At 49.0% G+C, this 21,877-nt stretch overlaps 1 protein-coding gene across 2 annotated transcripts in view; it reads left to right on the forward strand.

Moving 5' to 3' along the window:
• Positions 1–21,877, forward strand: part of HIP1 (huntingtin interacting protein 1) — a 153,743-nt gene that overhangs the window by 80,312 nt on the left and 51,554 nt on the right. For both annotated transcript variants that reach the window (XM_030872024.2, XM_030872025.2), the window contains exon 2: positions 21,441–21,504. In XM_030872024.2, coding sequence (XP_030727884.2) covers positions 21,441–21,504 — 64 coding nt within the window. The remainder of the gene's footprint in view (positions 1–21,440; positions 21,505–21,877) is intronic.

The following is a 21,877-nucleotide window of genomic DNA, read 5'->3' on the forward strand; positions in this document are numbered from 1 at the left end:
AGCACAGGTCAACCCCACCTCTCCTTCCTGCAAGGCCTCAGTGAAGAAGGAGAAGAAGAAGGGCACCAAAGTGACCAAGTATATCTGAGTATTGAGTCCATCAAGGTCCAAACTGTTTTAAATCTGGAAAGGCAAAGAGAAGGAGGAGAAGAGCTGGCGTGAAGACAAGTGAAAGGGATGGAGGAGAGTTGGCTGGGAGAAGAGGAGGCAGAGGGCCAGCTGAACTTCCTTCCTCGATGGGTGCTGTTGCTGCTCCCAGAGGCCTGTGCGTCCCCGCAGTCAAGCAGCCGTCCGCTTCCCTCAACAGTACGTCCTGCCTTCTCCTCTGCTGACCTCATGCTGAGCCCTTGACCTCGCTTCCTAGTTCACTGTGAAAGGAGATGCAATCCCAAGAGAGCTCACACAAGCTGTCTCCAGCGCACCTGCTTACACCTGTGTCTGTACTCTGTGACCTGGCCTGTTACTCTCACAGGGTGGCCGCCTCCTATTGTGCATTGGACCCCTTCCCCATCCCAGCGACCCTCTCCCTTCTCTCCCCTCACGTCTATACAGACAGGTTATACCTTCTCCCATTTAAAACAAGGAAACCTAGACCCTACCTTCTTCTTTCTCTGTCCCCCTTACCAGCACTTGCTGCCTCCAGTGCCCTGTTACCCCTTTTCTCCTGAATCCCCCATCAGGCTCTCTCTTCCACTCCACCAAAAAGCCCTGGTGAAGGTCACCACGATGTTCAAGCCAGTGGTCAGTTTTCAGCTCTTATCCTGTTTGATCTGTCAGCAACGTCCAACACCACTGAAGTTCAAGTATGTTTCTTCATGCGGTTCCAGGAGGCCACACCCTCTCCTGGTTGCTTTTCTGTTTCCGTTACTCATTCCCTCATGTCTCTCTTTCTTGAATGTTGGGTGTACTCAGGCTGTCCCCAGACTTCTCATCTGGACTTACTCCTTGGTGATCTTATCCATTCTTAAATCCCATCTCTATATATGCTGATGACTATCAAACTGATGCATCTAGCCTGAACCTCTCCCGAATTCCAGGCTTGCACATCCCCCGGCTCATTTACCGCTCTGTCTGGATATCCAATGGACATCTCTTATTTAACATGTCCAAAAACAAGCTCCAATCTGCCCTGCCCCAAGCCTGTCCTCCCGTGATTCTTTCCATCTTGTTAATGGCAACTCGGGCCCTCTCGTTACTCTGGCAAATAATTATGGTGCCTTCCTTGACTCTTTCCTTCCTGACACCCCACGTCCAAACAGCAGCAAATCCTGTCAGCTCTACCTTCAAAATGTATCCAAATCCCACCACATCTCAGCACCTCCACTGCTGCCAGCCACATCTGAGCCACCATCATCTCTGGCCCGAATTAAAGCAGCAGCATCTTAGTCATCCCCCCTCCACTTGCAGGCTGGTCCCTGTAGCCTCTTCTCAGCACAGCAGCCAGAGGGGTCCTCTAAAACACTGAGTCCGGTAATGTCACCCTTTTGCTCAAAAAGAAAAAACAGTGAGGGGGACTCCCCTCGTGGTCCAGTGGTAAAGAATCCGCCTTCCAATGCAGGGGACGCAGGTTCAATCCCTGGTCGGGGAACTAAGCTCTCACGTGCCGCGGGGCAACTAAGCCCACGTGCCGCAACTACTGAGCTCCGCGCCTCAACGAGAGAGCCCGCGTGCTGCAAACTACAGAGCCCATGCTCTCTGGAGCCTGCACGCCACAACGAGAGAGAAGTCTGTGCACTGCAACTAGAGAGAAACCAGAGCAGACCCCACGCCGGACCGAAAATGATCCCGTGTGCTGCAACTAAGACCTGATGCAGCCAAAAAAAAAAAAAGGAAAATAAATAAATAAAATAAATAAATGTTAAAAGAAAAAGAGAATTGTCTCGCTTTAATGTGAAACCAATAGGAAAGGATCTTAAAAAAAAATACCTCCCAGTGGCTCCTGTCTCTCTCAGAACAAAGGCTGGCCCTTACAGTAGCCCCTTGTGATGGGGCCCCTCCCACCTCTGACCTCTCAGCACCAGCCCCGCTTAACCTCTAGCTGTTCCTCATACCTGCCAGGTGGGCTCTGCCTGGAACTATTCCCCCAGGTGTCTGCTGGGCTTGCTTCCTCATCACTTACAAATGCAGCCCTTTGTCTCCTAGTACAGCCTTCCCTTATGACCCTGTGTAAGGTGCTAACACCAGCCTAGGGTGCACCAGCCTCATTGTAGGCCTTATTTATCTTTCATAGAGCACCATTTCACGTACTGTGTATTTTAATTATTTACCCTCTCTCTACCACTAAAATATAAGATCCACAGGACCAGAGACATCGTTTTTTGTTCACGGCTGTACCCCTAGAGTAGTGCCCATGATAGGCCTTCAAGAAATATGTGTTGCAAAGAAGATATACAGATGGCCAACAAACACGTGAAAGGATGCTCAACATCATTAATCATTAGAGAAATGCAAATCAAAACTACCATGAGATATCATCTCACACCGGTCAGAATGGCCATCATCAAAAAATCTAGAAACAATAAATGCTGGAGAGGGTGTGGAGAAAAGGGAACACTCTTGCACTGTTGGTGGGAATGTAAATTGATACAGCCACTATGGAGAACAGTATGGAGGTTCCTTAAAAAACTAAAAATAGAACTACCATACGACCCAGCAATCCCACTACTGGGCATATACCCTGAGAAAACCATAATTCAAAAAGAGTCATGTACCACAATGTTCATTGCAGCTCTATTTACAATAGCCCGGAGATGGAAACAACCCAAGTGCCCATCATCAGATGAATGGATAAAGAAGATGTGGCACATATATACAATGGAGTATTACTCAGCCATAAAAAGAAACAAAACTGAGCTATTTGTAATGAGGTGGATAGACCTAGAGTCTGTCATACAGAGTGAAGTAAGTCAGAAAGAGAAAGACAAATACCGTATGCTAACACATATATATGGAATTTAAGGAAAATAATGTCATGAAGGACCTAGGGGTAAGACAGGAATAAAGACACAGATCTACTAGAGAATGGACTTGAGGATATGGGGAGGGGGAAAGGTAAGCTGTGACAAAGTGAGAGAGTGGCATGGACATATATACACTACCAAACGTAAAATAGATAGCTAGTGGGAAGCAGCCGCATAGCATAGGGAGATCAGCTAGGTGGTTTGTGACCGCCTGGAGGGGTGGGATAGGGAGGGTGGGAGGGAGGGAGACGCAAGAGGGAAGAGATATGGGAACATATGTATATGTATAACTGATTGACTTTGTTATAAAGCAGAAACTAACACACCATTGTAAAGCAATTAGACTCCAATAAAGATGTTAAAAAAAAAAAGAGGGCTTCCCTGGTGGCGCAGTGGTTGGGAGTCCGCCTGCCGATGCAGGGGACGCAGGTTCGTGCCCCGGTCCGGGAGGATCCCACATGCCGCGGAGCGGCTGGGCCCGTGGGCCATGGCCGCTGGGCCTGCGCGTCCGGAGCCTGTGCTCCGCAACGGGAGAGGCCACAGCGGTGAGAGGCCCGCGTACCGCAAAAAAAAAAAAAAAAAAAAAAGAAATATGTGTTGAATGAATGAGTATGAAAATTCAGAGCAGTTGCTCCCTGAGTTTAGAGAAGACTGGAAGAATCCAGTGGCCCTTAGGAATCAATGAACCATGATCAGGTAAAGTAGAGAAATAGGTGACAGAGAGCAGGGCTGGGTATCTTTTGGAAGAAAACAGGTGACCATCTGTACTGGGCCAGTTCTATAGTTAGGCAGAGTATATGGCAGGAGAGCTCTTTTTCTGAGGTTTATGCAACAGATGTGGTTTTGTATAAATCACACTTCTGTAAAAGGAATCCTATTTTAAATGTACTAGCAGAGATTGCTATTTAAAGGAATCTGATGTCAAATTCTTTGGTAAATTGACTAATCTCCTGATTTGTCCTTAGTGTCCATTCATATTTTCCGGAAAAAAAATTATATTTACTTAAATCAAGGTATGCTTGTCTGAGCTGAGGAAATCCCTTCATTTTCCATTTTTCCACTTTATTATTATAAAAGTAAATATTATAATATAAAGTCTTTATTATCCCCTTTTTCTTTGCTCCTCCCATTCTTCCCCCTCTTCATTCCTGCTTTTCCTTTAGCTGAGCTTTTTTCCTCGTTTAGACTCTGACATAGAATGTTCTTCTGTAACACAGCCGGATTTAGAGTGTGGTGAACAGTGGCCCTTTCTCAGACCAGATGAGTCCAATCCTGGGTGGAGCAAAGGAATCTGTTAGGGGTGGATGAATGCATACGGGGGATACAGGGGTCAGTTCTTAGGTGATATTCAGGTACAGCCAGATTGGAGAACCACTGACCAAAAAAACACTGTGTGCTATTTGAGGCTGTTGAATGAGGCTGGACAGGCATCCCCTATGGGGCTTTGCAGAAGGTGCTTGATGCGAATTTGGCCATAGACTGTGACCGGACTGGCTGATTTGTCTGGGGGCTGGAGTTCAGGGCTCCGGACTATCCCCTCTCGGTACGTCACCCACCTGCGGAAATCTCAGAGAAGAGCGAGCTCCTGGGACCTCTGCCTGATGGAGTTTAGTCCAGGTGATCTCAACAGTGTCAGCCTGCAGTGACCTTGGACTTCACAGGCCCAACATCCAACCTGTCTCCCTTCAGACTGGAACAGGTTCCTCCCGAGAAAGAATAAAACTGTGTATTATGGGGGTTTGGTGGGAGGTGTGCGAGCAACTAAGACCAGAACCTGCTTCCATGACGATAGTACAGGCTGATTTGTTTAGAGGTTGTCTGACCTCAGGGATGGTCTTCTTCAGGTACCCACTCTAGGTTTTCTGAAAAACTTTCTCCTTTTGGTTCTCATCAGAGGTCAGAGCAGGGGTTTAGTAAACAAGTTGGCTCTGGCTAAGAGTTCAGTTGTAACCATATAGGTTGTAGAGTGTAGAGCATGTGCCCGACTGGTGTGGCTGGACCTCTCCAAGCCCACTTGTTTCCCTATAAAGTGTGCCCAGCTCTCTCACCAGGGTTTCTCAACATCAGTCAGACTGCAAATGAAAGCTCTTTGCAGACTGTGAAAGGCTAGACAATAAAGGAGAAATGCTATTGTTATTATTTTCCATGCACACCTGGTCTTCACACATTTGAATGAGCCAAACAGGTGAATTGGGAAGATCTAAGGTTACCGAATTCATTGTTGGAGTCAACATATCTTCCCGCAGCCGCCCTCTTGTGTAAAATGGGACCCTATTTATTTATAAATTGCATTTCGGGAAAATTGGGTCACAGTCTTGTGAAGACCGCCATCTGAAGTGAGAAGTGAAGCTGAAGAAGGAGACGCAAGGGGTGTCACTGAAGCCACATGGGAGAGTTTGGATTTCGCGAGATCAGGGACCCGTCGCTTTCTCAGCAGGGAGAACTCAGGAGGAAAGTGATTCTTGCTGCTTCATTTGGGTCCGTGGTGGTGGAGAGTAGAGGTAGAGGGTCAGTTATATAGTAACATGGGGGTGAGTTTGCTGTAGAAATAGAAGATAAAACAGAGGTTTGGGGGGCGGGAAGTGGCAGGCTCTGGCATTGCCTAGGTCTCTCAAGTGCCTCCCAGCTCATTCATTTGACACGGAGACACTCTTAGGAATGGGGTCTGGGAGAGGCACGGAGCTGAGGAAGGGTGGGTCCTGTGCTGTGCCACTACCTCCCCCCTGTGTCTTGAGAGAGTCAGAGCAAAGTTGCTCTGTGCTGCTGAAAGAGAAGAAACAAAACTAACCTCCCCATTAGAAATCTGGGAGGTGGAGAGTGCTGGAGAGCATGGTGCGGGGAGGAGAGGAAGTTGAGCAATGCTGGTGATTTGGGGAAAGACACAGCTCAGGGTTTCCACTCTTGCAGACCAGCTGTCTATCTGGAAACCAAGGCCATTGCGAAAGGCCGCTCGAGCTTGGCTGGGTGCCTCCTGAATGATCGGGATGAATCTGATGGGCCTGCCCCAGGCATCACTTTCTAGGCAGAGGCCTGGCCCTAAGAGGGACTCTAATGAGTTCTCGGTGCAGCCCCTGTGAACGTGGCGGTGCAGTTTGGGTCACTAGGAAGGCAGAACCGAGGCTTCCTTTGTGACAAGAGAAACAGAACGGTGGGGGCCAGAGCATGCCTGTCTGAAGCCACAGCCGCCTGCAGGTGGGGAAGAGGGAAGATGGGCCAGCATCTCCTTTTCCCTGAGACCCGACGTCTCAGTATCTAACCCTCGTGCCCTACATCCTGGGACCTTCTGAAGGCCCACGTGGGTACCCTGTGGTCGTCACAGACGCTCTCCCTTGGGAGGAGGCTGCTGGTGTGCACAGTGGCTGAGACCCACAGGAGACATTGGGATGCTCAAGTTGGTGGGTGACCTGAGCTTGGGTTACACTGGGGGACAAAGTGCAGGGAAGATGCTGATCTTTGCCGGAGGATAAGCAGGATGACCTGGCTCAAGGGGACTCTTCAGTAGTCCTGATAAATGAGGGAGGGAAGACGGAGCTTGTTGGCTTCTTCTCCGGGTCAGGAGGACACGATGGGGTCCCCCTTTCTGTAATCAGTTGCCCCTGTGCTGGATGGTCTGATTCAGAGTCTGTAGAGAATTTCTGAGGACCTTTGGGGATGCAGAGCTGGGGGTTCTCTCCCAGCACAGTGGCAGAGAAAACAAGAGGACGAGGGCTGCACGACAGCAAGGGGCCCGGGTTGCCCTGGGAAGGCCTCTCGGAGGCTTGAAGGTACAGGAGGGAGGCTGCTCCCGTCGGCTCTCTCACTCTGTCCCCACGGAATCTGGAACCGTGGCTGGAGAGGGGTCTTGTCAGGTAGACAGGGAGATCACTTCTGGGGGTTTACAAGCATCCTGGATAGTTTTCAGAGAAGGAAATATAGATATTTGTCTCTGGAAAAAGAGTGTTCTTTGCAGCCTCTCTACACCCAATCTAGAAAGATTGCAGACGGGGAGTCTGTATTTCTTGTCTGTGTGACCCCATCAGGGGATGGAGAACCAGCCAGGGAGCTGGTTCTAAATGGGGTCACTGGTGGGGGAGGGGGGCCTGGAGTTGAGGGGCTGTTCATACACCTCAAGAGCCCCAGCGCTGAGCCCCGGGCCCTGGGAGGGGAGGAGACGTCTGTTCTGTCCCCACTGTCTCCCATACGTCTTCCTCCGGTTCTCTGCTCCCCTCCCCATGCCCTTGCGGCCTCCATTCCCCTCCTGCCTGCCTTGCTGCTTTATCTCCCTCTCCTTCCCTGGTTCCTCCTGTCTCCCCGATGTGGATGGAATGGCCTAGAGCTCCATCTGGGCCTCTTTTCCTTTTCAAAAACAGAATCAGATCCTGTTTCTCCTCTGCTTAAAGTTCTTAACGGCCTTCAAGGCCCTGCCTGGTCTGGCGCTTCCTGCCCTCCTCTCGCTCTGCTCCAGCCTGACCAGCCTTCTAGCTGTTCCCCAAACACACCGACCACACTGGCTTCTTTCACTTCACATAATACTTTTAAGATTCATCCTATAGTTGGCATGAATCAGTAGTTTTTTCCTTTTATTCCTGAGTAGCTTTCCGTGGTGTAGCTATACCGCAGTTTGTCCCCAGGTGGAAGGACATTGGGATTGTTCCCAGTTTGGGGAGGTGATGAAGACAGAATCTGGCTTCTTTTCATCCTCACTCAAGGGTCCCCATCTGGCCCTGAGACCTTCCATTTCTCACAGGTGTAGGGAACTTTTATATATATATATATATATATATATATATATATTTTTTTTTTTTTTCTGTACGCGGGCCTCTCACTGTTGTGGCCTCTCCCGTTGTGGAGCACAGGCTCCGGACACGCAGGCTCAGCGGCCATGGCTCACGGACCCAGCCGCTCCGCGGCATGTGGGATCTTCCCGGACCGGGGCACGAACCCGTGTCCCCTGCATCGGCAGGCGGACTCTCAACCACTGCGCCACCAGGGAAGCCCCCGGGAACTAATATATTTGAAGACACCTGTGCCCCTTCTTCCCCATCACTCTTCCCCACCACCACTTTCCCTGATTTCTGTTCTCTCATCTGACCTTCTGTGGTTCACCATCCTAGTTGGTTTCCTTTGCACACACCCACTTGATCTGTAATTCTCTTAGAATGGGGCGCCCAGAGCTGACCGCATTATTCGCTGCTCAGCAGCCTCTCCGCACGTGGTAGGATGACTCAGTACTCCAGGTGAGGTTGAAAGCTGTAAAACCAAGGATTGGCTCCTGTGCTGGATCTTCTAATTCTGTTGATGTAGCTCAAAATGAAATTACCTTCTTAAATTTTATTATGGTGGCCACATCGTACTGTTAATGAACTTACCGGGAATAAGTTTGGTCCCTTTCACCTGGGTTGCTGTTCGCCCATATGTACTAGGATTCTGGGCCCAGGAATTTTCTGTTTTGTTGTTTTTCGCCCATGGTCATGGTCTACCAGGTTCATCCAATGCATTTACTCCCAACATCAAGATGATGGTAGCCAACAACCAGCACCTGTAAGGGCGGACATCGACCCTCGTGGACCTCCCTGTCTAGCTCAGGGGACACCAAACTTTTTCTGCCAAGGGCCGGATAGTAAATAGTTTGGGCTTTGTGGCCAGCTGCTCCTGCAGCTGTTACTCCTCCCCCCTCCTCTCCTCCTCCCTCTTTCCTCCTCATCCACCTCCTCTGCTTCCTTTAAAAATGTAAAAACCAGGGGCTTCCCTGGTGGCGCAGTAGTTGAGAGTCCACCTGCCGATGCAGGGGACGCAGGTTCGTGCCCCGGTCCGGGAAGATCCCACATGCCGCGGAGCGGCTGGGTCCGTGAGCCATGGCCGCTGAGCCTGCGCGTCCGGAGCCTGTGCTCCGCAACGGGAGAGGCCACGGCAGTGAGAGGCCCGCGTACCGCAAAAAAAAAAAAAAAAAAAGTAAAAACCAGGGGAATTCCCTGGCGGCTCAGTGGTTAGGCCTACGCACTTTCACTGCCGGTGGCCCTAGTCGGGTAACTAAGATCCCACAACCAATCCCGGCTCATAGGTTATACTCAGGCTGCAGGTCAGGTCTGGCTGGCAGTCAGTAGTTTCGACCCCCAGTAGCCTCTGTTCTTTCTCATCCGTGTCAATGAGATGTTATAAGAGACTGGCAAGCACCTTGATGATGGAAAATCAGACACACACGTTGATGTTTTCCTGAAACGGTGGCCTAGAGTTTTAACGAGGAAACGAGGTCAGTCTGGCCTGACTTGCTTCCGTGAACGTAAGTTGGTGCCTGGTGAGCGGCGCCGCCTTTCCTTTTGGGAATCTCTCACGAATAACAGGTGGAATTTTGCCGTCTTCTCTTTCGGTAAATCACGATTATCTTCACCCATGTGTGGTCCTTGGGCGCCACTCCATTTCCCCACAATCTCGCCACGCGTGTCACTCTTAACCCCTCGTGTCTTCCTCGTCCGGGTCGGAAGCCTGAGCTCACTCAGCACCGGGAATTCTCTGACAGTCTCCTCACTCGCCTTGGGTTTGCTCTTTCAGTGCTCTCTGCCTTTTTCAGTTCAAAGATCATCCTGGACAGAAAAGATAGAAGCAAATTAGGAGTTGATTGGGACTTCCTTGGCGGTCCAGCAGTTACGACTCCCCGCTTCCAATGCAGGGGACGCGGGTTGGATCTCTGGTGGGGGAACTAAGATCCCACATGCTGCAGCCAAAAGAAAAAAAAAAGTATCATCAACATGTCACCATTGCCGAAAGCAGCGTGCCCATCCCCTCCTGTTCCTTTTGCTTTTCGTGTAATGAGGTAGCCCTTTTGGGGGTCGCACACATTTTCCGGAAGCCTCGTCTCATTTTGGCTTTAGCTTTCTGATCCTGCTCACACACACAGGCATAGGTAACGTGCACCCGTGCTGCTTTCTTTTTTCATCAAGTACTTCTGAAACTGCAGTCAGAGGAGAAGGAAGGAAAGAATAGAAAGAGGAACAGGAAGAGGACGGTCTTTATCTCCCTATAAACAGTTAACTCTTTGGCGACAAGATCCACTTTCTCCCGCGTCTCCAGCGGCACTGGGTATGGTGTCCTGCACCCAGGCAGCGGGTCTGGGTACAGGGATCATCCCTCACAGTCTGGGAGAGGCCCACCTGGAGTTGTGTAGCATAGTCCTACAGCCTAGGTGGCGGCCCTGCCCTGCAAAAAGGAGGTATTCAGTCAGAATCATAATTCCTCCGTGTTTTCCACCTTTAAAAAAAAAAATTGTTTTACACGTAACATAAAACTCAGCCAATATAAAGTATATAATCCTGTAGCATTTAGTACATTCATGATGTTGTGCCACCAATCACAACTATCTAGCTTCAGCACATTTTTTTCATCGCCCCAAGAGGAAACCCTGTACCCATCAAGCAGTCACTCCCCATTCCCCCTCCTACCTGAATCTGGCAACTAGCAGTCTGCTCTCTGTCTCATGGATTTGCCTATCCTGGGTATTTCGTATAAATGGAATCATACAATATGTGACATTTTTTGTCTGGCTTCTTAGCATCATGTTTTTGAGATTCATCCCTGTTGTAGCCTAATCAGTTCCTCCTTTTTGTGTGTGGGGGTGTGTTTTTATCGTGGTAAAAATGTACATACCATAAAATGTACCATTTTAATCACTTAAAGTGTACAGTTCAGTGGCATTGGGTACTTCCACATTGCTGTGTGACCATCACCACCATCCCTCTCCAGAAGTTTTTCATCTTCCCAAACTGAAACTCTGTCCCCATTCAACAATAACGCTGCACTTCCCCCTCCTCCCAGCCCCTGGCAAACACCATTCTACCTGTGTCTCTCTGAATGTGACTGCTCTAGGTACCTCATATAAGTGGAATCCAACAGGGTCTGTCCTTTTGTGATGGGCCTATCTCACTCAGCATAATGTCCTCAAGGTTCAGCCATGTTGTAGCAGGTGTCAGGATTTCCTTCCTTTCAGGGCTGAATAATATTCCATTGTGTGGATAGACCATGTTCTGTGTACCCATTCCTCTGTGGATGGACACTTGGATGGCTTCCCCCAGTGTTTTCCACTTTGGTTGCTTGTTTCTTCAGTTGTTCTGGGTGCTTCACAGTCCTGGCCACCCTGCTCCCAACACAGGTTTGTACACCTATTACAGAGTTGATTGACATTTTTTAATCTTCTCAACTTTCTTACTCCATCTTCCCCTCTAGATTATCAGACTGCAGAAGAGCGAGTGCCTTTCCTTTTGCTAAACCCTTCGAAATCTGCATGACCCAGATAATTAGATTACTCACCACCTCCCCAGAAGCCAGAGGAAGGTTGGGGGCTTTAGAATGGGAGGGGAGGGAGAGATGTGATCCTAATTTCAATAGTCCTCAGCTTATGAAGTAGATAAGACTCACAAAATACTAAAAAAAAAAAAAAAGAGAGAAAAAAATACTCTTAGTCTGTTCAGGCTGCCATAATAAAATGTCATAGACTGGGTGGCTTAAACAATAGGAATTTATTTCTCACAGTGCTGGAGGCTGGGAAGTCCAAGAGCAAGGTGCTGGCTGATTTGGATCTCCATGAGGGCTCCCTTCGTGACTTGTAGACGGCCACCTTCTTGTTGTGTCCTCATGTTGTGGAGAAAAAGAGAGCAAGAGAAAGGGAACCTGCTCTGGTGTCTCTTTTTTAAGGTCACTAATCTCATCATGGGGGCCCCATCCTCATGACCTCATCTAACCCTAAGTACTGCCCAAAGGCTCCAGGTATCATCACACTGGAGGTTAGGGTTTCAACATACAAATTTGGGGGGCACACAACTCAGTCCATAGCACATACCTTTTATAAAAAGCATTTAAATGAGGCAAAGTATTTAGCCATATGGAGCCTAGCTAAGTGCTAAAGGATTGTAAGAAAGGATAACTGGATATCATTAGTTAAGGCAGCTTATATTTAAATATCAGCAAGATTTTTCATTGGAGAGAAAGAAATGTGACTTGGGAAGGGGACGATGGAGGTTCCTAGACAGGTGAGTGGAACAAACAAGGTATCATGTGGTGATGAGGATGTCTACTTGGAGAGGGCCGGGCCGAGCAGCCTTTTTCCTCTGTCAGCCCATCCACGTGTCAGGCACAGTGTGTGCACTGGGGGGGAACAGCAGGATCACACGGTCCCTGCCAGCACAGAGCTCACTGTCTAGTGGTGAGACCTACAACAAGCAAAGGAACCAACAAGGGAATTTCAGGTTGAGATAAGAGCCTCTACAGGAAATAACCAAGATGGTTGTGTCATGATAAAGAGGTACTGCAGGCCAAGGGGTGGGGAGATGCTTTAGATTAGAGAGGCTGCCTAGGAGGTGGTATTTGAACAGCCGGGAAAAGAAGGAACATCCAGCCTTGCAAAGAATGGGAGGCAAAAATCTGACCATTCCAGGCATAAGGAGCATCAGAGACAGAAAGAATTTTAAATGTTTGAAGAACAAAGAGGAGCCCATGTGGTCGGGGTGTAACAAGTAAGAGGGCAAATGGGAGTTGACGCTGGTGTAGGGCTTTGTCCGCCGTGTGGGAGGGCAGGCTTCATTGGTGGTGGTGGGTTCTGCGGCAGGTGGCGTGATCTCAGGTGTGGTTTATCAAGATCACTCTGGCTGCTGGGCAGAGAGCCACTTGGGGAGGGCTAATCCACTTGGGAAGCTATTTCAGTGGTCCAGTGGGGACATGATAGAGGTTTGGGCTTGGCTGGAGGCAGAGGAGATGGAGAGATAACAGAGGGATTTGGGAGGCGGAAAGGGCAGCATTGCTGATGGGTTGGATGGGAACATTGAGACAAAGGCAGCAGTTAAGGGTGACTTCTAGGGAGACTGGGAGAGGAATAGTTGGGCAGTGGGGCATGTTGGCAGAAATGAAGAGTTCAAAGCCATGGGCCTGGTTGAGATCACTCAGGAGCAGTAGAGATCTGGGGCGCAGCTGCTGTGGGGTAGAAAGCAAGGCAGGGGACTTCCCTGGAGGTACAGGGGTTAGGACTCCATGCTTCCACTGCAGGGGGCTCGGGTTCGATCCCTGGTCAGGGAACTAAGATATCCCGCATGCCACATGGTGTAGCCAAAAAGTAAGAAAAAAAAAGAAAGTCAGGCAGGTGGATGGCATTGAGGCTGCCGAGTAGCTGAAGGTAGCACAGTGTGGGGACAGGGACCTGGGTTTGAATTCTGGCTCCACCTGTGGCTGCCTTTGCTTCTTTGGGCAACCTGACTTGGAAAATGGGTCAGAGTCCCTGCCCTCTAGGGGAGGGGGGATCAGAAGCAAATCCCCAAGTGCAGCGCCTGGTAGAGGCTCAGCTGCTACCCCTAATCAATCCGGTGACAACAGTGACGACATTCTATTATTATTATTTCTGATCAAGAGAAGAATTCAAAAGACTTGACGTCGGACATCCACTTCCAAGTGTCACGGCCAAGACCAGAGCAGTCTCAGTGCTGAAGGCTATGTTCGGTCTTCTGTGCCTTGCTTGTCTCTTCCCTGAGACTCGTGTGACTGCGACTCGGTTCTGAATCTGTCATCCTCACTCAGGCTGCCCCCACCTTTACCATGACGTGCCCCAGCAGTCTTTTGAGTCTGTCTCTCTCCGGCATCAGAGCCCACCCTCCCCATCGCCAGCCTCGTTCTTCTCCAGGAGGAGCTGACGGCCCAAAGCATCCCTTTCTGCCCTGCGCAGCAGGTATTAACAGGACCACCTGCCTCATCTGTTTACCCCAAGCCTCCAAACCTGACGCGGTGAGGGATGCAGCGTGCAGCCCCCGTGCTGGGCAGCATCACCAAGGCCATCGGCGGTGGCCACCTCTGGCTTTGCTGAGCAAATGCCTGCCGCCCACTGGTGCCCTTTTCATTCCTTCTGTGTCCTTTCTAGCCTACTTCCTCCTTTCTCCTCCTGCCCTGCCTGGTCGCAGGTTTTCCTACACTTGGCCCAGGCACTGGGTCCTCCAGTCCCTGGCTTTGGGACCTGCCTCCCGCACCGGGCACATCCTCCGTGCCTGCCCCTGCCATGGAACCTTTGCGAGCCAGCCCGGCCTTGGCAGCCCAAGCGCTGGTCCCTGCCAGCAGCTGTGTGCGTGACCTGACTGTGGCCAGCTGCCCCCGCAGCACGGGCCCAGGCCTGGCCCCCCGCAGAAGCAAGGCCCGAAGTTTCCCCATTGGCTGCAGCCTGGCTGAGGCTGTCCTGAGGGAGCAGAGGACAGGGATGGGGGCGGTGGGGGGGCGGGGAGCGGAAAGCCGCCCTTCCTACGGTGCCTGCTGATAATTGGCCCTCCGGAACCAGCCTGGGACACGAGGGCCAGCTGGGTCAGGAAGTGGTGTACAATGCTGCTCTTTCGGGGAGGCACTGCACGGCCTGAGGTCCTGTGTGACTCCGGCGAAATCTGCAGAACAGCCTGTTCTCAGAGGATGTTCCCTAACCCAGGCCGGAGGTGGGCAGTGGAGCCCCGAATTTCTCACCCTCTGCCCTGGGAGCGCCCCCCCAGGCATCGCCCAGCTCCGAACCCAATTATTTAATTCAGAGAGAGTCTGGGGAGGGGAGGGACAGAGCAGATTTTCTCAAGAGACCATGAATCACATACCTGGTACTTTTTAGAGGCAGGCGCACTGGGAAGCTGTCATTAAGTCCTTAATGATTTAATAATTTATTAAGACTCTGCCCCGCCTTAGCAGCTGCGGGCCCACGAGGTCAGAAGGCAGGGTCCTCGCCCTTGGGATTTTAATCTTGGCGGGGAGGTAAGACAATATACTTGTCAAACACACGAAGAGAAATGGGAATTTAAAAAGAAAGAAGGAACGAATTCGAAATGATTGGCCAGAGTGGCCTCGCAGGTCTAAAGGAAGGTCAAGTTTGGACTGTGCTCAGAAGCCGGGGCAGGATTTGGGATGCAGAAGGAAGTGAGGGGCGTGTGGCGCAGGGTGGCATCCCAGGCACCGAGCACTGCACAAGTACAGGAAACTCAGCCTAGCGTGGAACTTCCGCCCTGGATGTGGCCGGTGTCTGAGATTCCGAGGGCCCTGGAGGACCACAGCCTGCCTTTACGGGCCCAGAGGCTCAGCCCTGCCTCTGAGCCCGAAAAGCCTGCTACAGAAACCGGGTGGTGGGCCTGCAGCTGTGGGCTGGACCCTGCCCGACTTCTCAGTAGGGAAGCGTTGATTGGAGAACTTTGGGCATGTTGGCTGCAGTGGGTGGGCACTCCCAGGAACCTGCCAGAGCTGCAAGAGAAGGGTCTGTGGCAGTCCTGACCAGGGCAGCCAAGGCTTGCAGGTGTCTTGTAGCTATTGATTTGGGTAGAGACTTCGTTCCATAGCCCAGGGCTAGGCTAGGTGCTGTGTTGGGGTCCTGGGCTCGTACTGGGGCTGTGACTCTGAATGTCCACACAGAAGTTGTTTCACACTTTCCTTTTTCAGGGCACTGAAAAGGTACCTCCTCAAATTCAGGAGGACGGAGTGGCGTTTGCATCCGGTCCCTCCCCTGCTTCAAGAGCCTTCCATTGGGACTTCCCTGGTGGTCCAGTGGTTAGGACTCCATGCTTCCACTGCAGGGGACATGGGTTCAGTCCCTGGTCAGGGAACTAAGATCCCGCATGCCACAGCACGGCCAAAAATAAAAAACAGAAGAGCCTTCTGTGGATCTCAGTGTCCACCAGGTCACAATTTCTTGCCCTTATATCCAAAGCCCACCATCATCTGAAGGACATTTACAGAGTCTAACAGTGAGAAGGAACCTAAAAATCACCTAATCCAGCCTGAGCCTGTAAGTCTTTTTCACAGTAACCCTAAGAAGACGTTGCCATGCCTCTGCCTGTATACTTCTCATAATGGGGAATTCTCTCTTTCATGAGACAGCTTTAAGTTTATCCAAAAACGGCCTGACTATACTTCTACCCGTCGGTCTAGTTTTGATCTTTGGAATTATTCTTCCTTCCACATGACCACCTTTAAGAATATTGATATTCCTCTAAGTTGTCTTCAGGCCCCAGGCTTATCCCAGCCCAGGTCACTCTCTTTTAGAAGTAGTCTAGTTTGTTGGTTTCCTCCATAATGTACAAGGTCTAAAACTGAATAGTGTTTCACATGTGAATTTATCTTCATAAGGAATTAGAACCATCCCCTCCCTCATTCGGAACACTGTACTCCTTTTAATACATCCAGAGCCAGACTTGCATGGTGATCAGCCACATCACAGCGTTGCTTATATTAAGTTGGCAGCCAAATAAAACACCTAAATCATTTTCACAGGTGCTGCTTTGACTCATATGTCCCCTGTGCCAGCGAGTTTAGACCTAAATATAGGAAACTTCGTTTATACCTGCTAGATTGCATCTAGTGAAGTTTCACCCATTTTTCCAGTCTGTGGAAATCATTTGGACTCTGGTTCTGTGTCTCTGTGGTGTGGAGGGCCATGTCTCATGTGGGGATTGTGATCCAGAGCCTGAGCTGTGGAGCCCCACTTCCGAGTCTGAGTTCCAGCTCTACACTGGCCGGTAGAGCAGCCTTGGGCAATTTACATAGCCTTTCTAAGCCTTGGTTTCCTCATCTGTAAAATGAAGATGATTAATACTAATACTCACTCGTAGGATGTAGAAGTTATAAGACTTTAATGAGATAATTCGTACAAAATACTTATTAACCCAGGGCTGGGTAGTAAGCACTCATTAGCTGCCATTATCTTGATGATTAGAACCACTGCTACTGCCAGTTCACTTCCTCAATCTTTTAAAAATGACTATTTCTCACCCCAAGCCCCCCCAGCCTCATTGTCCTTTGCTTACAGTGTCCCCTCAGCCCCAGATGCCTGCCTCGTTCTGCCACCTGCCCAGCTTCAAAACCTCTGCAGCATCTTTGATTCTTCCTTCTGTTATGTTCCCTGTAACTGGGAGCTCCTACTGGCCAGTCCTGTTGGAGTTGCTTCATAGCCCACCTTGTGTCGGGTTCTTTCCATTTCACTTCCATCTTTTAGGTTGAGGCCTTTTTTCCTTCACTTCTCTGCTATTAATAGCTGCCTCCTTCAACTCTCTTCCCTTCAGCTGCTTCCGTCCTTTCCCGCCCCCTCCGAAGCCCACTGGCTCCCCGCACTCAGTGCTACCTCCCTTTCTGCCTTCACGCCCCGTTCTGCCCTTGCACACACGTGGCCCTGCAGCAGAACCGGCCCTCGCGTTCCAAGCCTTTCCGGAGCTGGGCTCGAGGATCCGACCACCAGAATAGTATGACCTTGGGCAAGTGGCTTAGCCTTTCTGTGCAACAACCGTAAGTGCCCCTTGAAGCTGTAGGCAGCGTCATTGAGAGAAGTCAGTCAATGGCAGGGGAGGCACCGGGGACAGACAGGTGACCCCTTTCTTCCTTAGACAAAGTTTCCCTGGGCAGCATCGCAGTTTCACAGGATCTCTCCTTCCTTTCAACATGTAGAGTACAGGATATTTTCAGTTTTCAGACACACACACACACACACACACACACACACAGTCTACAGTTACAAACTCATGGTATATTATTTTATGTGGCTTAAGGGAATTTTAAGGATTTTTTGTTTGTTTTTGTAAGCAAGGCTCATACTGACCACAATTGCTTGGGCAATTGGTCTTTGGTCCATCAGTATAAATAGATATTTGTGGACCAAGTCTAAACCCCACCCATCACAGTCCTCCCTCAAGGCCCTGACGCAGTTTCTAGCATTTCCAGCCAACATGGATTTCTCTTTTTCCATCACAGCCTGTGCTACTGGCTGTCTCTACCAACCCCCTAGAACTTGACCACATCCAGTTCACACCCTACTGGATTTGCATCTCTTGGTGTCATCTTACGTATTTAGGTCCCTTATAACTCCTTATGAACGCAGGCAACCTTTAAAGGCTCAGCAAATGTGGTCACTTTGCCCAGAGGTCTGTCTGCAGCCAGGATCCCATCATTGTTCTAGAGCCAGGAGAGAAACATAGTTGAAAGCATGTAACTCACCTGAGGAAATCTGAAGGAAAGAGGATGACGTGGGACAGGCATGGAAGAAGGAGCTGAGAAACAAGGTCCAAGGAAGGACTTGTGAAGAGGAAGCTGGAAGCGCTGGGTCTCCACAGGACACAAGTGCTGCCTCACTGGGAGATTTTAGGGGGATAAACTTTTTACTTCTTTCTTGCAGCATCTCTTATATGAGATTCCTTCTGGACTGGTCTTACCGATGCACTGACAGCCAACAGCTGTGCTCAGTGGCGCCCCCTGCGTGTGCTGTAGGGGAGAGGGAAAGGAGTATCTGCACTTTCCTTGTCTTCGGAGGTGACTGAGCATGATGGGGAAAGGACCCTGTGTTAGTCTCCTGGGGCTGCCATAACGAATTACCACATAGTGTGTGGCTTAAAACAACAGAAATTTGTTCTCTCCCAGTTCTGGAGGCTAGAAGGTCAAAATAAGGGTGTCAGCAGGGCCACGATCCCTTTGGAGGCTCTAGGGAAGAATCCATCCTTGCCTCTTCCTAACTTCTGGTGGTTGCTGGCCATCTTTCACATTCCTTGGCTTGTAGACACATCACTTTAGTGTCAGCTTCCATCTTCACATGGCTGTCTTCTTCCTGAGTGTCTGTGTGCCTGTGTCTTCACCTGGCCTCCTTATAAGGGCACCAGTCATACTGGATTTAGGACTCACCCTAATCCAGTATGACATCATCTTAACTAATTACATCTGCAAAGACCCTGTTTCCAAATGAGATCACATTCACAGGCGCTGGGGGATTTGAACTTGAACGTGTCTTCTTTAATAGCTTATGCTATTAAAGAAGTTGAGTCTGGCTGACAGACATAGAAAACAAATTTATGGTTACCAAAAGGGATGGGGGAGGGAGGTAGATAAATTAGGAGTTTGGGATTAACGTGTACACACTACTATATATTGGGTTGGCCAAAAAGTTCGTTCGGTTAGTGAATACGTTGTTCAATAAAGCTCTTCGTGAAAATGAAAAACATCTTTTATTTGTACTTAAAACCGAATGAATTTTTTGGCGAACCCAATATAAAATAGGTAAACAACAAGAATCTACTGTAGAGCATAGGGAACTATACTCAATATCTTATAATAACCTACATGGGAAAAGAATCTGAAAAGGAATATATATATATATATGTATAATTGAATCACTTTGCTGTACACTTGAAACTAACACAACATTGTAAATTAACTACATCTCAATTAAAAAAAAGAGTTGATTCTGGTAGAGGGAAAAAAAATAAGTGCTATAGTGGACTTAAAGAACACACCCAAAAGTTATGTAAACCAGATGTAAAAGACCATATCTTGGTATAAAACCTATTTTGTACCAAATATATTCATACACATATACATGTACATATACATATATGACATATACATAAGTATGTATTTTTTCCAGATGAAGATTCAAACACAATAAAATACAAACAATAAAACACTTAGAGGAAAATGTAAGCGTCTACCAGTATAAACATGGGGCAGGAGAAACTGTAAGTAAACATAGAAGCTATAAAAGGTAAGATGAACATACTTCACTAGGTAAGGCAATCAACAACCATGGGAACATATAAGAAAATACTCAAAACTTACTAGCAGTCAGGAAATTACAAGTTCATGATGAAATGTCGCTACACCCGTAAGACCGGCAAAAATGAAAAGAAGTGATAACCCCCGTCGGAGGGGATACTTTTGAACATCGCCAGTGGAAATGTGATTGTTAGAGCCTGTTTACAAAGCGTGGTGGCAGCCTTGTTTAGATCCCGATTAGAACAGTTGCAAGAAAGTTGTTTGTTTTTTTAACACAAGAGAGAAATGTGAACACTAACCATTTGATGACATTAAGAAATTATCCTTAAAACTTTAGGTGTGATCATAGTATTATGGTTAAATTTTAAAGAGTCTTTTTTTTTTTTCTTAGACGTTCTTACTGAAATATTTACTGGTAAAATGGTATAACGCCTAGAATTTACTTCAGATAATCCAGGGAGCAAGGGAATCAGTGACCAATGGTATAAAGCAAGGGTCAGCGCACTAGAGGTGCAGGCCAAATCCAGACCACCTCCTGGTTTTGTAAATAAAGTTTTATTGGAATTCAGCCACAGTCATTCAGTTCCGTATTCATTTAGTATCGCTGAGGTGGCTTTTTCCCTCCAGCAGCAGAGCTGAATAGTTGTGATGGAGAGCATGTGACTTGCAAAGCCTAAAATATTTACTAACTGGCTCTACAGAAAATGTTTGTGACCCCTCACCCATAAGGGTGCATGTTTGGATGCAAGTTCATAATAATTGGTTGGTGCTGGGGACTGACTATATGAGGGCTTATTAGACTAATCATCATATTTGTGTGTGCTTGGACTTTTCCATAATGAAAAGTTTAAAAAAAAAAAAAGTGGACCCAGTAATCTCACTCCTAGTACTCTATCCCTTGGAAACGAAAGCCTCAATTAATAAGGATATATGTATAAGAATGTTTACTAAAATAGTTTACTGGAAATAAATTGCCTCCCAATACGGGATGCTATAAATGACATCCACCCCCGCCATGGAATATTATGTTATCTTTTTAAAGAATGAGCTAGCGTTTTACCAGTTCACTTGGAGAATGTTTCATGGGATATTTTCAAGGGAGAAGAGCAAGATGTGAAAAAGTCTGTGCATGACAGTCCCAGTTTTATAGAACAGTGACAAAAATAAGCCCTTCGGAATGTAGGGGTGTGTGTGTGTGCGTGCGTGCGTGCACGCGTGCAGGATGCATAACGGGTTGCTAACATGGGTTGGGGGTAGAATGATGTCTGTGGAAGGAAGCAAAGCAAAACAGAAAAAGGCTGTATTTCAAAAAACAGCCTACACGATACGATCCCATGTATGTGTGTGTGTAAGTTATATTTACAGGTATAACGTGCTTTGCTTACTTCAGAAGAGAGTTACGATTTTTAAAACGACCAGAAAGGAGTGAATATTCGTCCTGCCCTATGATAGAAGTAAGAAAATAAAAGGGAATTTGGTTAGGAGCTGGAAAGTGCCCAAGAGCAGGGAAACAAGAGAGGAGAGTGACCACTGTCAACCCGGGCCAGCTAGGGTAGGCTCCATGGAAGGTTCTAGCTGTGAGAGAGGGGGTAGCTGGACGGTCTTTGAGCCACAGCCCCTCCCTGATCTCAGCGCCTCTTCCTCCTGCTCCCGGAGAAATAATGTTTCCCTGGAGGATGAAAGGCATCCCTTTGTGCAGGCTTTAATTGCCATGTTGGGCCAAGTGAATGAGTGGCATGCGGGCGCAGCAGCTGGGCACAGCCAATGCCAGGCAGCAAAGCCCTCTGCCTTAGGACAGCCCGGGCCAGCTGGCCTGGGAGTGCTGCCCACCTCTGCCCCCCGCAGGGGGGCCCTGCAAGGGAACAGTGGAGCAGAGGGGTCTGCGGAGGGAGGAGAAGGGGCGGGGCGTCTGGGAGGGTCCCAGCCACTGTCAGAAGCTTATTCATCTCATCCTCCTTCCCCTCCCCCCTCCCTCTTGTTTTTCAGACTGTCAGCATCAATAAGGCCATTAATACACAGGAAGTGGCTGTAAAGGAAAAACACGCCAGAAATATCCTTTTAGATGTTGCTTGGAGGACCGACCCCAAGGGGGGTCAGATGGGGGGGCGGGGGGGGCGAATGAGGTCGGGGTGAGGCATCCTTGCTCAGCTTCAGGAAGGAAAACTGCCCCCCACCGGCCAGGCCCCAGCAGGGTCTGAACAGTGTGGGTTGGCAACAGCTGGCCTCAGAACCCACAGCCTGTAGAGGTGGAAGGGACCAAAGCGGCCATCTGGCCCAGTCTCGCCTCTCTCCTGGGACTTAGCTTTTCAGAACTACCGAGTCCTTTGAATTTACTCTCCTTTGAGAGATTTCCTCGGGGCACCAGAGGGGTCTTCACCTGTACCATCAAAGCGCTCTGGCCCTGCACCTTGCCACACTGACCA

This window comes from Globicephala melas, chromosome 15 (assembly GCF_963455315.2).
Source record: "Globicephala melas chromosome 15, mGloMel1.2, whole genome shotgun sequence".
NCBI lineage: Eukaryota > Metazoa > Chordata > Mammalia > Artiodactyla > Delphinidae > Globicephala > Globicephala melas.